This window comes from Myxine glutinosa, chromosome 11 (assembly GCF_964187855.1).
Source record: "Myxine glutinosa chromosome 11, kmMyxGlut1.1, whole genome shotgun sequence".
Lineage (NCBI taxonomy): Eukaryota > Metazoa > Chordata > Myxini > Myxiniformes > Myxinidae > Myxine > Myxine glutinosa.
Genome location: NC_136271.1, coordinates 115,473,045 through 115,486,726, shown reverse-complemented (window position 1 = coordinate 115,486,726; position 13,682 = coordinate 115,473,045). Strand labels below are relative to the sequence as shown.

Genomic DNA, 13,682 nt, shown 5'->3' with positions numbered 1-13,682 from the left:
CAGACATACATACATAGACATACAGACACATACACAGACATACAGACACATACAGACACATACACAGACAGACACAGACACAGACACAGACACAGACACACAGACAGACAGACAGACAGACAGACAGACAGACAGACAGACACAGACAGACAGACACAGACACACACACCTCACTCTTTTATATTTACCCCATGCACGCAAAGTATTGGTTCATGTCGGTCTGTCTTATCAGTTTACTTGCGAGGTAATCCTATGCACGAGTGGAAGCCCAACATCTAATAAAAAAAAATGCTTTGAGAAATTTTGTGAAAACTCCTACCCACTGTCGGACATGTGCAGAGACCCCAAAAGTTGCACATACATTTGGTGGGGCTGGCTTCAAAATTGTTGCAGTAGTAATGTGTAAAATCAATGCATCTTTAATGATGATTATGAAGCCGATAACAATGACCATGGTTATGGATCTGCGAATGTGTTTACACGCAAAAAATTGTGGCATTTCACGGGTGGACACCGAGAATCTCAATTGTACTGAGAAATTGCCGAAGCTGCGAACGTGTTTACACGTGGAGGAAAATTAGCGTTGCATGGGTGGAAAAGCAAAATCTCAATTTGTGTGGAGATATCACCAAGCCAGCGAATGTTTCCACATCTATCTATAATTCCATTAATCTCTGTGTGTATGTGTGTATGTGTGTATGTTTGTCTGTGACCGCTGTTTCTCGACAACCACGGGTCCGATATACTTTAAACTTGCCAGGTATATTGCTGGGGACCCGAGGATGTGCCTTTTCAAGGTTTCATATTAATCGGACAAGTACTTACCGAGCTATGGCGATTTCTTTACCAAACACTGCAAGCCGTTCGCTTTGGACCAAACCATTGCATGTAAATAGAGGGGGGGGTTCTGTGGTCGTTGCGAATGGACCAAACCATTCATGTAAATATAGGGGGGGGGGGGGGGGGGTTCTGTGGTCGTTACTGCCACGTGGTTTCAAAGTTTTTTTTTGTTGTTGTTGTTTGCACGCATGTTTTTTTGCACCCACGTACGGGCACGCCCTAGGATGTTTACACACACACACCCCTACACAAATTTTTTTTTTTTTTTTTTTTTGACAAGGAACGGGCACCCACGTACGGGCACGTCCTAGCTTATATATAGTACGGGCATGCCCTAGTACGGTAAATGGCGAAACTGCGAATGTTTTAACATACGGAGAGGGCGCAGTTTCGTACGGGTGGAAACTCAAAATCATAATTGTATTGAGAAATTTATGAAACCTCCAACCCACCTTAGGACACCCGCTGGGACCCTAAAAGGTTCCACAGAAAGTTTAGTGGGGCTAGCCCCTAAAGCTGAGGGAATATTCCGGGGACGGACAGGTGGACGGACGGACAAACAGTTCTGCTTAATCATATTTATGATCGACGAACAGCTTATTTAAATTGAATGTTAAGTTTTGAACACGAATCGGAACAGGAATAGAGAGACAAGTCTTCCGGTTTCCCGTACTTTCTCTAAAGTCGTCCCAATCGCACATGACAATATTTTTAGTCAGGCTGCCTGCCTGTCTGGCTTTAAATTTAAAATCATTCCAAACGGGAACCTTACTGTTTTTTAAGGACGTCGTAATGGACACATACAACAGGCATGAAGAACTAATGTAACGTTGGGGTGATGTAATAGACACTGTGGAAAATGGCACCAAATTCCCGAAGGAGTATCGTGTTCTACGACTCTCTAGGTGTGTGTGTGTGTGTGTGTGTGTGTGTGTGTGTGTGTCTGTGTGTGTGTGTGTGTGTGTGTGTGTGTGTGTGTGTGTGTGTGTGTGTGTGTGTGTGTGTGTGTGTGTGTGTGTGTGTGTGTGTGTGTGTGTGTGTGTGTGTGTGTGTGTGTGTGTACAATTGATGAAAGTGTCATGTCTTCATCATTGTAGTTGTATGCTTTGTGCCATATTTGTTCATAATTGTCCCCCGTCGCACCGCGGAGCGAAAGGGGGACTATGGTTTTCCCGTACGTGCGTGTGTGTGGGCATGCGTAAGCGAAGAACCGCATTCGAATTTGGTGTGTGGGTGCAACCCACGTCAAAATCCAAGATGGCCGCCGCCATGTATGTCTGAACCTTGTGAGCGAAACATCATATCATAATAATAATAATAATAATGCATTTATTTTATATAGCGCTTTTCAGGAAGCCCAAAGACGCTTTGACAGAGTGCAAAACATAATGCATAGCAAAACATAAAAACAATTGCAAAAAAAGAAGAATCAATAGGGAAATATTCAAAGCACAAAGGAGGGAGAAGGAGAGGAGATAGTCATGATATCCAATCATGGATAGATAATCATGGCATGTTTTCTGCGTCTTCCACTTTGTCAAGTCACATCACTTCACCGACGGGGGACCGAGGCGTAACGCTTGTTATAAAGTATTGTTCAATCCTACTCGGTGCTTTTTTCCTATACCTTTTTGTTAATATAAGAATATTATTAATTTTAAATAGCTGGAAATGGGCAACAGAGGATATATACAATTAGATATGAAGATGAACTAAAATAAGTCAACCACATCAGGCCTTCATTACAGACAGCATTGTTCCATGATATTTTATTATGTTGTGCGATGTTACTTTGCTTTATATTTGAAATGACAATGTGGAATTCGTTCCAGGGACCGAAAAAGAAAAGAAGCTGATTCAAGAAGCGGTAATGAGTGACTCGTTGTATCAACGTATGAAACCATTTTTGAACAGGTGAAAAAATTGTTGCCTTTAAGTATACCTTGTAATTTGTAAATATAATTGTATCTATAGTCAATGCCTCATCCTTCAGAGTGGCCAGACGGAAGCCAAACAGTTAAATCTTGGTTTCATCAGACCACAGAATCTTGTTTCTCACAGTCCGAGAGTCCTTTAAGTGCTTTTTTTGCAAACTCCAAGCGGGCTTTCATGTGTCTTTCACTGAGGAGAGGCTTCCGTCTGGCCACTCTGTCATAAAGCCCAGGTCGGTGGAGTGTTGCAGTGATGGTTGTCCTTCTGGAAGTTTCTCCCATCTCCACACAGGATCTCTGGAGCTCAGCCAGAGTGACCATCGGGTTCTTGGTCACCTCTTTTACCAAGGCCCTTCTCCCCCGATTGCTCAGTTTGGCCGGGCGGACAGCTCTCGGAAGAGTCCTGGTTGTTCCAAACCTCTTCCATTTAAGAACTATGGAGGCCACTGTGCTCTTGGGAACCTTCAATGCAGCAGAGATTTTTTGTAGGCTTCCCCAGATCTGTGCCTCGACACAATCCTGTCTCTGAGCTCTGCAGGTAGTTCCTTCGACCTCATGGCTTGGTTTTTGCTCCGATATGCATTGTCAGCCGTGAGACCTTATATAGACAGGTGTGTGCCTTTCCAAATCATGTCCAATCAATTGAATTTACCACAGGTGGACTCCAATCAAGGTGCAGAAACATCTCAAAGATGATCAAGAGAAATGGGAGGCACCTGAGCTAAATTTCAAGTGTCATAGCAAAGGGTCTGAATACTTATGTCAATGTGATATTTCAGTTTTTTAATTTTAATAAATTTGCAAAACTTTCTAAAATCCTGTTTTCTCTTTGTCATTGTGGGGTATTAAGTGTAGATTGATGAGGGAAAAAATGAATTTAAACGATTTCAGCTTAAGGCTGCAACATAACAAAATGTGAAAAAAGTGAAGGGGTCTGAATACTTTCTGAATGCACTGTATTTCCATTCTTTACAATGGTGCTATGTTTCTTCAAATGTGTAATGATCTCCTGCTGTCTAATTTAGCCATATTTTGTTTTGTGCCGTATCAGCAGAACCGATCACATGGCAAAGCATGTCTGAGTAGGCCTAGCTGGTAGTTGATATCCTATGGACTTGCTGTGATCACCCCTTTTTATGTGTACACTTATAGCCTATTTTTCTTACTGACAGGTCCTTACACTTGATCTAGCATAGTGCATGACAAAGGGTTTTGAAAGCGACAAATGTATGACCTTGTAGAATCTGCGAAATTATAGGTACCGGTATTTATAGAAATGCTCATGTTTCCCAAGTTGATTATGAAGTACAGTTTATTGTTGCCCCTTACTCGTCAGTTCAATGGATCAGCAATTATCAACACTAATTATGTTGTTGCTTCGTTTAAGGTTTTTGTGATACTAACATGTCGAATCGATGATGTTGTGTTTTAAGATTATGTTCCTAATGTGCTTGTATATTGCTCATCAGAATGGAACGCCTGGAACACAAGCTGACTCAAAGTAAAGACGATAATGAGGCACTGAGTCTGTGTCAGCAGATTGAGAAACTGAAGGCCGAAGTGGAAACCATAAAGTGAGTCTTCATTGTTCAACATTGTTGAAATGACTGCTGATTGCCAGGCTATTGATTGTGTCATTGATGCATTTTTAATTGTATCTTATCAATTTCCGATTCTGTTTTTGTTGTGATGTCTATAACTGCTCTCCATAGTATAGAACCACCTTTAGAGGCCATTTTTCCCCACAGAGCAGGGGTTGGCCTTTTTCGGGCACCGTGGTCACCTTTTTGAAGCAATGTTTTTTGGCCGGATGCTCTTCCTACCACCAACGGTGTTTTTTTTTTTGTTTTTTTTTGTATACAGGATCGAGAATCGTGAAAGAGCTAACATTTCGCACACAAAAAATCAAACAGACACACAAAGTATATAATAAGGGGAGCGGTAGACAAGATGAGGAGAGAGGGGGAAGGACACAAACACAACATTTGAGAGCAGGGACATCGAGAGATCTGTTGGAGGGAGAGGGCTTGGGGGAGGTGGGAGAAGTATAAAACATATGGACACTGCAAGGACTTCCAGGAAAGAAGTTGGTATTTCAAAAAAGTGGATCTGGGGTGAATTAGTGGGGGTAGAAAAGATCAAGGTTTAGGATGGGGGAAGATAAGAGATGGTGGTGAACAGCTGTTTTAAAGACCTGGAGGGAGGAGTGTGATTGAAGGGAGTGGGGGAGTTTGTTCCAGAGGCGGGAGAAAAGGGGAATGAAAGAGTGAAGGTGAGCAGAGAGCCTAGATTTTGGCAGTTTAACCATAAGAGGGTTGCCAGCAGATCTTGTGCGACCTGTAGGAATATTTGGGGGACAGAGCACAGAGAGAGCTGGGGGAGCAAGGCTGGAGAGGAGTCTGTCGAAGACAGAAAGACCACCAACCTGCCTGCGGTGAGTGAGTGAAAGGCCCTCGGAATTAGCTTCATCGCAGGAGATTCCAATGATTCTGAAAGCTTTGGTTTCAACAGCGTGAAGCCGAGCGAGGTGTGAGGCAGGAGCACCGGCCCAGAGGGAGGAACAGTATTCCATTGAGCTGCGGATGAAAGCCTTGTATGTGGTGAGGAGCTCAGGTGTGCCAAGGAAGGTCTTCGCACAACGGAGCATGCCCAGTCGGCGACTGGCTTTGGTGGCCAGCTTGGAAATGTGGTTTTCCCAAGAAAGATCATTGCAGATAGTGAGACCCAAAAGCTTGAGTGACAGAACTTCTTGGAGAGGATTATTCAGAAAGTGGATGGGAGGGTTGTCCAGTCTGTCTTTTCGGAGAGACGTCGTAAGAGTGTGAGATTTGTCAGGATTGAAAGAAATGTTCCACTTGTTTGACCAGTCTGTGATTTTGTCCAGGTCTGCAGAGAGTGAGGAGGCTGCAGACTGCCGATCTGAGGGATGAGGCATGGAGTGGCAGAGAGTGGAGTCATCAGCGAGATAGAGAGGATTTTCCAGAGAGTCGGAGAGATTATTGATGAATGAATGAATGAATGATCGTTTTAAGGCCATTTTTCCCCGCTAGGGCGGGGGTTAGCCTTGCGGGCCCCATGACAATCATGGTTCCCTGTTTGAGGCAATGTTTTTATGGCCGGATGCCCTTCCTGACACCAACCCTTGGTCACGCTCTTATGATGCGCAGGGATACAGTGTGCCTATTCTGAATCGGGGTACACACCGTGATCATTCATCCCAGCAAGATGGTAATCAATTTGCCGACCTCGGAAGGATGACAGGCTGAGTCAACCCCCCTGGCGTTAATTCAGCGATCGACCGGAATTCGAACCCAGGATCCTAGGATCCCAAGCCGGCACCCTAACCGCTAAGCCAATGCCAGGCTAGGAGAGAGATCATTGATGAAGAACAGAAATAGCACAGGGCCCAGAACACTACCTTGGGGAATTCCAGCCAGAACACTACCTTGGGGAATTCCAGCCAGAACAGGAAGGGGAGATGAGAGAGTCCATTCAGGGCCACACGTTGACTACGACCAGAGAGGAAGTCCGCAAGCCATGCGTGTAATGATCTCCCCGCAGAGCCATTCAGCGGTTTCCATGGATACCATAGGGGGAGAGTTTGGTGAGCAGAGCTGGGTGCCAGACCGTATCGAAGGCACGTGATATGTCAAGGGAGACAGCTCTGATTTCCTGTTTGGCATTGAGGACCTCCATCCATTGTTGACGCAGCAGAAGCAACATGTCCAGAGTAGGATGACCTGGTCTGAATCCAAATTGATGATCGGAGATCAAGCCATTGGAGAAGAGGAAGGATTTGATATCCGAAGCAATGATGGATTCCATGACTTTGCTGATAATTGGGAGTAGGCTGTTTGGTCTGTAGTTGCAAGGATCTGTTTTTGCACCTTTTTGTGTAAAGCGGTAATGTTTTCTGATTTCCAAGATGCTGGCAGATGACCTTGAGCAAACGAGAGGGTGAAAAGAACAGAGAGAGGGTGAGAAAGAGTGGCAGAGCAGGTTTCTGGACCCGTGGGCTGATGCCGTCTGGTCCAGTTGCAGAATCAGAGTCGAGGTTTGACAAAAAATTCTCCACCTTGTCAGGAGAGAAGGACACAGAGTCGAGGAGCAGTTGGGTTCGACTGGGTAAGGTGGGAACAGAGAGATGGCTTTGGGACGCAAGATTTTGAGGCAAACACAGAGTTGAGGCATTTGGCATTATGATGCAAGGATGCATTGATTGGATTTTTGGGTCAAGACGTCAAAGGTCAGAGGTCCCTTTAAGTAAAGAATATGTTGTGCTAACTTGTGAACCAGTGATGGATTTTGACCAAACTTGGTAAAAGTATATATTATGATGCGAAGATAAACTGATTACATTTTGGCATCAAAAGTCAGTGTTTCCCAAAACACCGCCGTCTGTGTTCCCAATGCAACTTCTTCCTTAAATCTATTTAAGTGGTGTTGTGTTGCAATCTCAAGCCAACGTTCATATTTTTTGTTCTCACTTTCATTACCACTGTGGTTGTCACATTTTGTTTTGAATGTCTGTGCTCAACATACATGGTTTTATTCTCTTGTTCACAGGGCCTTGCCAGATAGGGAATTGCTTGGTGGGCGAGAAGAACCTCATGATTGGGAAAAAATCGCTAATGTAGATGTGAGTACAGATAGTGAGCAATCAAAACATTTATCAACCGCAGTAAATTTTCACTAGATGTTTTGACGTTGAAAAAACGTTTTATTCTCTCCAAGTTTCATTCAATATAAATGTTCATTTTTATAGAATTATTAATAGTTGTATAGAATGATATATATATATATATATATATATATATATATATATATAATATATATACATGCGCACACACATATATACACACTTAAGTTTTAAAAACATTTTAAACAAGAAAGAGGAATTGGAGATTGCAAACCCTCGCCAGGATGTGTTTTCATTGGTTTTTAAGGCTTTTGTGTTAAAACAAATATGGCGGCCGAAGCACGTGACCGATGACGTCATCATCATTTTTTTCTCCACCAATTTATTCCTAGATTATGCTCAAGAAATTTAATCTTGATCGGATGAAATTTTGTACTTGTCGAATTATGATGTCATAATGGAGGCAACAACATGCATTTTAAAGGCCATTTTCCCTGCTAGAGCGGGGGTTAGGTTAGGTTAGGAGCGGTTTCACAGGAGGCACCTGTGAAATCATCATTAACGTATTTTATTCCCCATGGAGGTCTATGTCTCAATTTTTTCTATTCAGCACTTTCGGAGATATAGAGGTGCAGTTTTTTTCGGTTTTTCTAAGATGGCGGCCAAACCACGTGACCGATGACGTCATAAATATCATAAAAAATTTTTTTGCAGGTGGAGTTGCACCAATGGTGAAAATTTCCTGTCAATCGGACCAACGGTTGCAGAGAAAATCATATTTATTCTGTGTGGACAAACAGACAAACAAACCAACGGACTCAAATGCAATACCCTTTCCTCAGGCGAGGGTAACTAGAACGACACTCTACGACGTCACGACGACGACCGATATGCATCTGCCTACATTATTACATCATTATAATACTTGTACCAAGTTTGCATTAAACCATTCAGCTGTTCTCAAGTTATGACATTTTTACCTGACATGACCCTTGACCTCTTGGCCCTAAATTTTAATCCGTTCATCTTTACCTCATTATACATACCTGCACCAAGTTTGACAACGATCCCTTCAGCCATTCTCAAGTTATCAACAAACAACAACAGGCATTTTAAGGCCATTTTCCCTGCTAGAGCGGGGGTTAGCCTTGCAGTCCCCATGGCAATCTTCTCCATTTTGCCCTATTTTCTGCATCTCCCCTTGTTAACCCCCTTGCCTGCATTTCTTCTTCGACCATCTTTAGCCAAGTCTTTCTCGGTCTTCCCCATCCTCTACTTCCTTCTACATTCATTTCCATCACTCTTCTCAACCAGTCACTTTCATCCTTCCTCAACACATGACCAAACCATCTCAACCTGTTCCTCTTCACAGCATCCATCACAGGCTCTATTCCCATCATCTTTCGCAATTCATCATTTGTCTTCCTCTCTCTCAACGATACTCCGCACATCCACCGAACCATTCACATTTCCACCCTTTCCAGCCTTCGTTGCTGCTCTACGTTCATTACCCATGTCTCGCTCCCATAAATCAGAACACTTCTCACACATGCAGCATACACCTTTCCCTTCAGTTTCAACAACACTCCCCTCCTCATCAGCACGCCACTCAGTTCCCGAAACTTCTTCCATGCACATCTCACTCCAGCAACCGTTGCCGAGTCTGATCCACCTTCTCCATTCAGCATGTCTCCGAGGTGACTATATATCTATATATACTAGGGCATGCCCGTACTATATCTATATCTAAAATTATATCCCCCCCTCTATTTACATGAAATGGTTTGGTGCATGAAATGTTTTGGTCCATTCGCAACGCCAAAGCGAACGGCGAACGCTTTACATGAAATGGTTTGGTCCATGAAATGTGTTGGTCCATTCGCAACGCCAAAGCGAACGGCGAACGGCTTGCGAGTACAGTGACAATCCCCCCCCCCCTCTATTTAGATGAAATGGTTTTTATTAGTTTTAAAACATAGTTTAACGCCAACATAGCGGCAACATAGTTTGCAAACGTGAAATAAATGAATACGCTCTCAAATGTGCCATCCGAGGCAGAGTGTGTTCGCCACGTTCGGCACACGCGATAGCTCGCTGCTCTCTGATTGGTTGAATCGTTTTTTGGACATAGCTCGGTAAGTAATTGTCCGATTAATATGAAACCTTGAAAAGGCACATCCTCGGGTCCCCAGCAATATACCTGGCAAGTTTAAAGTATATCGGACCCGTGGTTGTCGAGAAACAGCGGTCACAGACAAACAAACAAACGTACAAACAAACACACAGAGATTAGTGGAATTATAGATAGATAAAACAGTGTGTGTGTGTGTGTGTGTGTGTGTGTGTGTGTGTGTGTGTGTGTGTGTGTGTGTGTGTGTGTGTGTGTGTGTGTGTGTGTGTGTGTGTGTGTGTGTGTGTGTGTGTGTGTGTGTGTGTGTGTGTGTGTGTGTGTGTGTGTATATAATGTTACCGATAGACTCCGAAACGGAGAGGCTCACGTGCTTGATATTTGGCATAGACATGGCCATTGAGCCTGGGACGAACATGGCCGAAACAATATTTGACGAGATCCATATTTTTAATTCATATTTACCTCAGTGCATTTCAGCGAAGTACCCGCTAATCTCAGCCAGTGCGAGCAGCTCGCTGATTCGCTCAGAGCGATCACGTGATGTGACCATTGCCATTCACTCCACATAGGTGGAGATGCAGTTACCGGGCGCCATCTTGGTTGGCATTCGATGCTGGGCGATGGTGATTTCCGTCACACGTTTGCACGTAATTCAGAGCGAAAAGCGATCGTGTTTTGTGTCGATTTTTGTCGATTTTGTGCGATATGAATTAAATGTCTTTGATAGGGACCGGTAATTCCGCCAGGGGCGCTGCGCGCACTACTTACGTCACGCTGTGCACGGCACTCTGTGACTGCCGTTGCGGTGCAATGCTTTGCGGGCAAATCGTTTTTATGCCATGGTATGCCATATTTTGGACTTGACCACTCTTCATGACTGATTATGTGACATCTACACACTCATGGCTACCACCGAGACGGATCCTGGTTTCACAGGAGTAATATTTACCATATTTGCTCGATTTTTGAAACCGATGCATGCAAATATCGTGTCTATACCACACCTAAAATATTTTTTAGAAAGAATAAGCACGTCTCCCCTTTGAAAGTGCCCCCTGAAGTGTGTCCAGGTGGAATTTCTAAGTCGTAGGTCTTAGCAACTCTCAGCAATCTTTTACCGCATGGATTTATCTAGAGTATTTACTAAACTGTGCTAAGTTGAAGTTGCGTACATATTTCAGCAGTTTTCAATGTAAATTGGTGTAATGTAACCTCCCCCCTCCCCTCCTACCCCTTCCCCTCCCCTACTACCCCCCCTCCCCTCCTACCCCTCCCATCCCTCACCCTCCCCCTCCCTCCTCCCCCCTACCCCTTCCCCCTCCCCCCTCCCCCTCCCCCCCTTCCCCTCCCCTCCCCCCTACCCCTCCCCTCTCCCCTCCCCCTCCCCCCTCCCACCCCTTCCCATCCCTCACCCTCCCCATCCCCCCCTCTTCTCCCCTCTCCCCCTCCCCCTCCCCTCCCCCCCCTCTTCTCCCCTCCCCCCCGTTCCCCTCCCCTCCCCCGCCCGGCAATGCCGGGTACTTCTGCTAGTATATATATATATATATATTTATATATATATTTATATATATATATATATATATATATATATATATATATATATATATATATATATATATATATATATATATATATATATATATATATATGTAATATATATATTGCGGTTTTGAGAACCCACACTTTTGTAAATAACATTGTTTAATAAAGTTAAAGGTAGCACCCCATAGATAGGTCACCTTAAACCGTTAGTTATTTCTTAGTATGTGTTTAGAATTAAGGCCATTCCCAATAGTTGCATCTGCGTTGTGTAAATTAAATAACCTAGTTTCCCCACCAACATCCATCCATCCATTCACCAACATCCATCCATCCATTCACCAACATCCATCCATCCATTCACCAACATCCATCCATCCATTCACCAACATCCATCCATCCATTCACCAACATCCATCCATCCATCCACCAACATCCATCCATCCATCCAACATCCATCCATCCAGCCATCCTTCCAGCCTTCACCCCCAACTTCCACCTCGGAGGAGACTTTTCCCTTTATCTCGCTGTTTGACTTTTGCAGCTGCCTTGCCAGCAGCGTTCGCTGCCTGTAGGCTTGTGCTACCACGGCGTTTGCTGCTCCATGCTGGTTTTGTTAGCGGCAGTTGCACTTTGGCTACCACTGGCGTTCGCCTTTGGTTAGCTGGAACTAGCCAAGAGACTACGCGGTAAGGCCTGAGAGAGAGGGAGGAGCGCGAGGTGAGGGTGTGGCCACGTAAACCAGCCATCAAAGGCGGAGCCGGTAAGCCACAACCAGCCAACCAGGGCTGCGATAAGATCGCCTGACGGGGCGTGGCTAGAGCTGCGGGAGGGTTCGCTGGGCATGACCATATAACTCCCTGCGCGAAGCCCCCACCTGAGATGAGTGAGAGAGTGAGGGAGATGAGAGAGAGAGCGAGATCAGATGAGTACGAGAGCGTTTGCTGGCTTGGCCGAGATAAGCGCACACAAAAAGGCTTCAGAGGGACTCGTTGGAAGGTTGGCTTTTGAGAGGACTCGTTGTGGAAAGGAGCTGATTGAAGGGGATTGCTGCGCTGATCGGACTTGGAAGGATTCGCTGGAGCTGATTGATGAAAAGGACTCGTATGAGAAGCGCGCATTGTTAGCGCCTATTCGCTTATTACGTACGCAGCCGCCAGTGTAACCGCCAGAGCCCAGCCCTATCGTTTTTCCCGCATGACAATTGTCCGCTCGCGTCAACGACACGCGGAGTGCTGCCGGCTTGCCGTTCTTCGACCACCACCACGGTACGAGTTGGGACCGGAGCCTGAACGCCATCGGCGGACCTTCCACCCTACCTCTACATCCCCGCGTGAGTCTGTGTCTGCGATCAAATCTGAGAGCGATTGGGCCCGTGTCCAGGGAATAAGTATACGACTGTAATAAGGCTGCCCTGTGTGCTTTTCCTTCCTCTTCCTTTCTTGTACATTCTTTCGTTTCCTCTTCTTTAATTGTACAAGTTGTAATAAATTCACCTGTTACTCCTGGTTTTCCTCTTTATCCGATCGTCCTAGTGCCTAGTCGTTTCTCCATTGGGTACACGTGGCACGATAGGAACCGCTATAATCGGGTCTAGTCACCTGTTAACAGCTCGGATCGCGGATTGCTATCCGCTCGGCATATTCCATCCATATCCGTGATTCGAGCAGGAGTTATTCCCTCGTTTCCGGTTGGTGTTAGTAATTAGGTAGTAGTGAAACCCTAGGCCTAACAAACCCTACCTAACGCCGCGCCGGGAAGGACGTTATAACTTCCAGGACTCGCGTCGGCCAGATAAAAGGACAAGGGGATTAACCCCCCCTTAATAAGGGGAGAGCTGACGTCGGAGATCCGTAACAATATATATATGTCCATGTCCCACTACTAATTCACAAATGTTGGATTGCAATCTTTATAGACGTGCTGACATTCTAATGATACTGTACATACTTTATGGACGATCTAACATTCTAAATTGTGTGCAACGGCCAATGTACAGACTTGGCATTTAATATGGAATTTTTTTTTTTTCTTGACTTGGGATTAGTTTCTGAATTCAGTCTATCAATCTGGTGAGTTTCTTTTACGCTTCGGTGATTTCTTTGTTAAAAGAACCATGTCACTGATTGTCTGTCGCAGCAAGAAGTCAATAACAGGATTATATCACAGGTGGCGTGACAAAATGTACGAACAGGTACATTTGACGATTGGCTTCACAATCGGGTATATAAGGGTTGTTGCGTTCTGTATTAGTGGAAAACAACTGCTGCACATCTACAAAAGTTATTGCTGCTTCCTCTGGAGATGGTCCGTCAACTCGACAATGCTGTTTGTCATGGAGTGGTGGCTTTACGAAATTCCGGCATGAAACAGCGTGCTATTGCTCGGCAGTATGGCATCACTCAAGGTCAGGTGTCAAAGATCCTGAAACGAAATGCTCAGAGGGGGTGTCCCTACTCCAATACCGAGGCCAGGACGTCCCTGCAGAACCACAAGGAGGGATGATCGCCAGCTGCACCGGTTAGTCCGCAATGGCCGTACCAAGTCAGCTAATCGGCTTAGGGCTGAGTGGCAGCAACTGACAAATGTGCCTGTATCCAGA

The 13,682-nt window shown here is 44.9% G+C and overlaps 3 protein-coding genes across 9 annotated transcripts in view; 1 reads left to right on the top strand and 2 right to left on the bottom strand.

Annotated features, from left to right (window-relative positions):
• ICE1 (interactor of little elongation complex ELL subunit 1) overlaps positions 1-13,682 on the bottom strand; it is a 524,149-nt gene that overhangs the window by 257,623 nt on the left and 252,844 nt on the right. The window lies entirely within an intron of this gene.
• The window catches only part of SNAPC4 (small nuclear RNA activating complex polypeptide 4), a 179,504-nt gene that overhangs the window by 17,474 nt on the left and 148,348 nt on the right, over positions 1-13,682 (top strand). For all 6 annotated transcript variants that reach the window (XR_010986396.2, XM_068131218.2, XM_068131220.2 and 3 more), the window contains exons 6-8: positions 2,673-2,754; positions 4,241-4,345; positions 7,338-7,410. Coding sequence is in view for 5 of the 6 variants with exons in the window: in XM_068131218.2 (XP_067987319.2) it covers positions 2,673-2,754; positions 4,241-4,345; positions 7,338-7,410 (260 nt within the window). In the remaining variant the exon portion in view is untranslated. The remainder of the gene's footprint in view (positions 1-2,672; positions 2,755-4,240; positions 4,346-7,337; positions 7,411-13,682) is intronic.
• Positions 1-13,682, bottom strand: part of AHCY (adenosylhomocysteinase) — a gene marked incomplete at its 3' end in the record, with an annotated part of 390,713 nt that overhangs the window by 346,217 nt on the left and 30,814 nt on the right.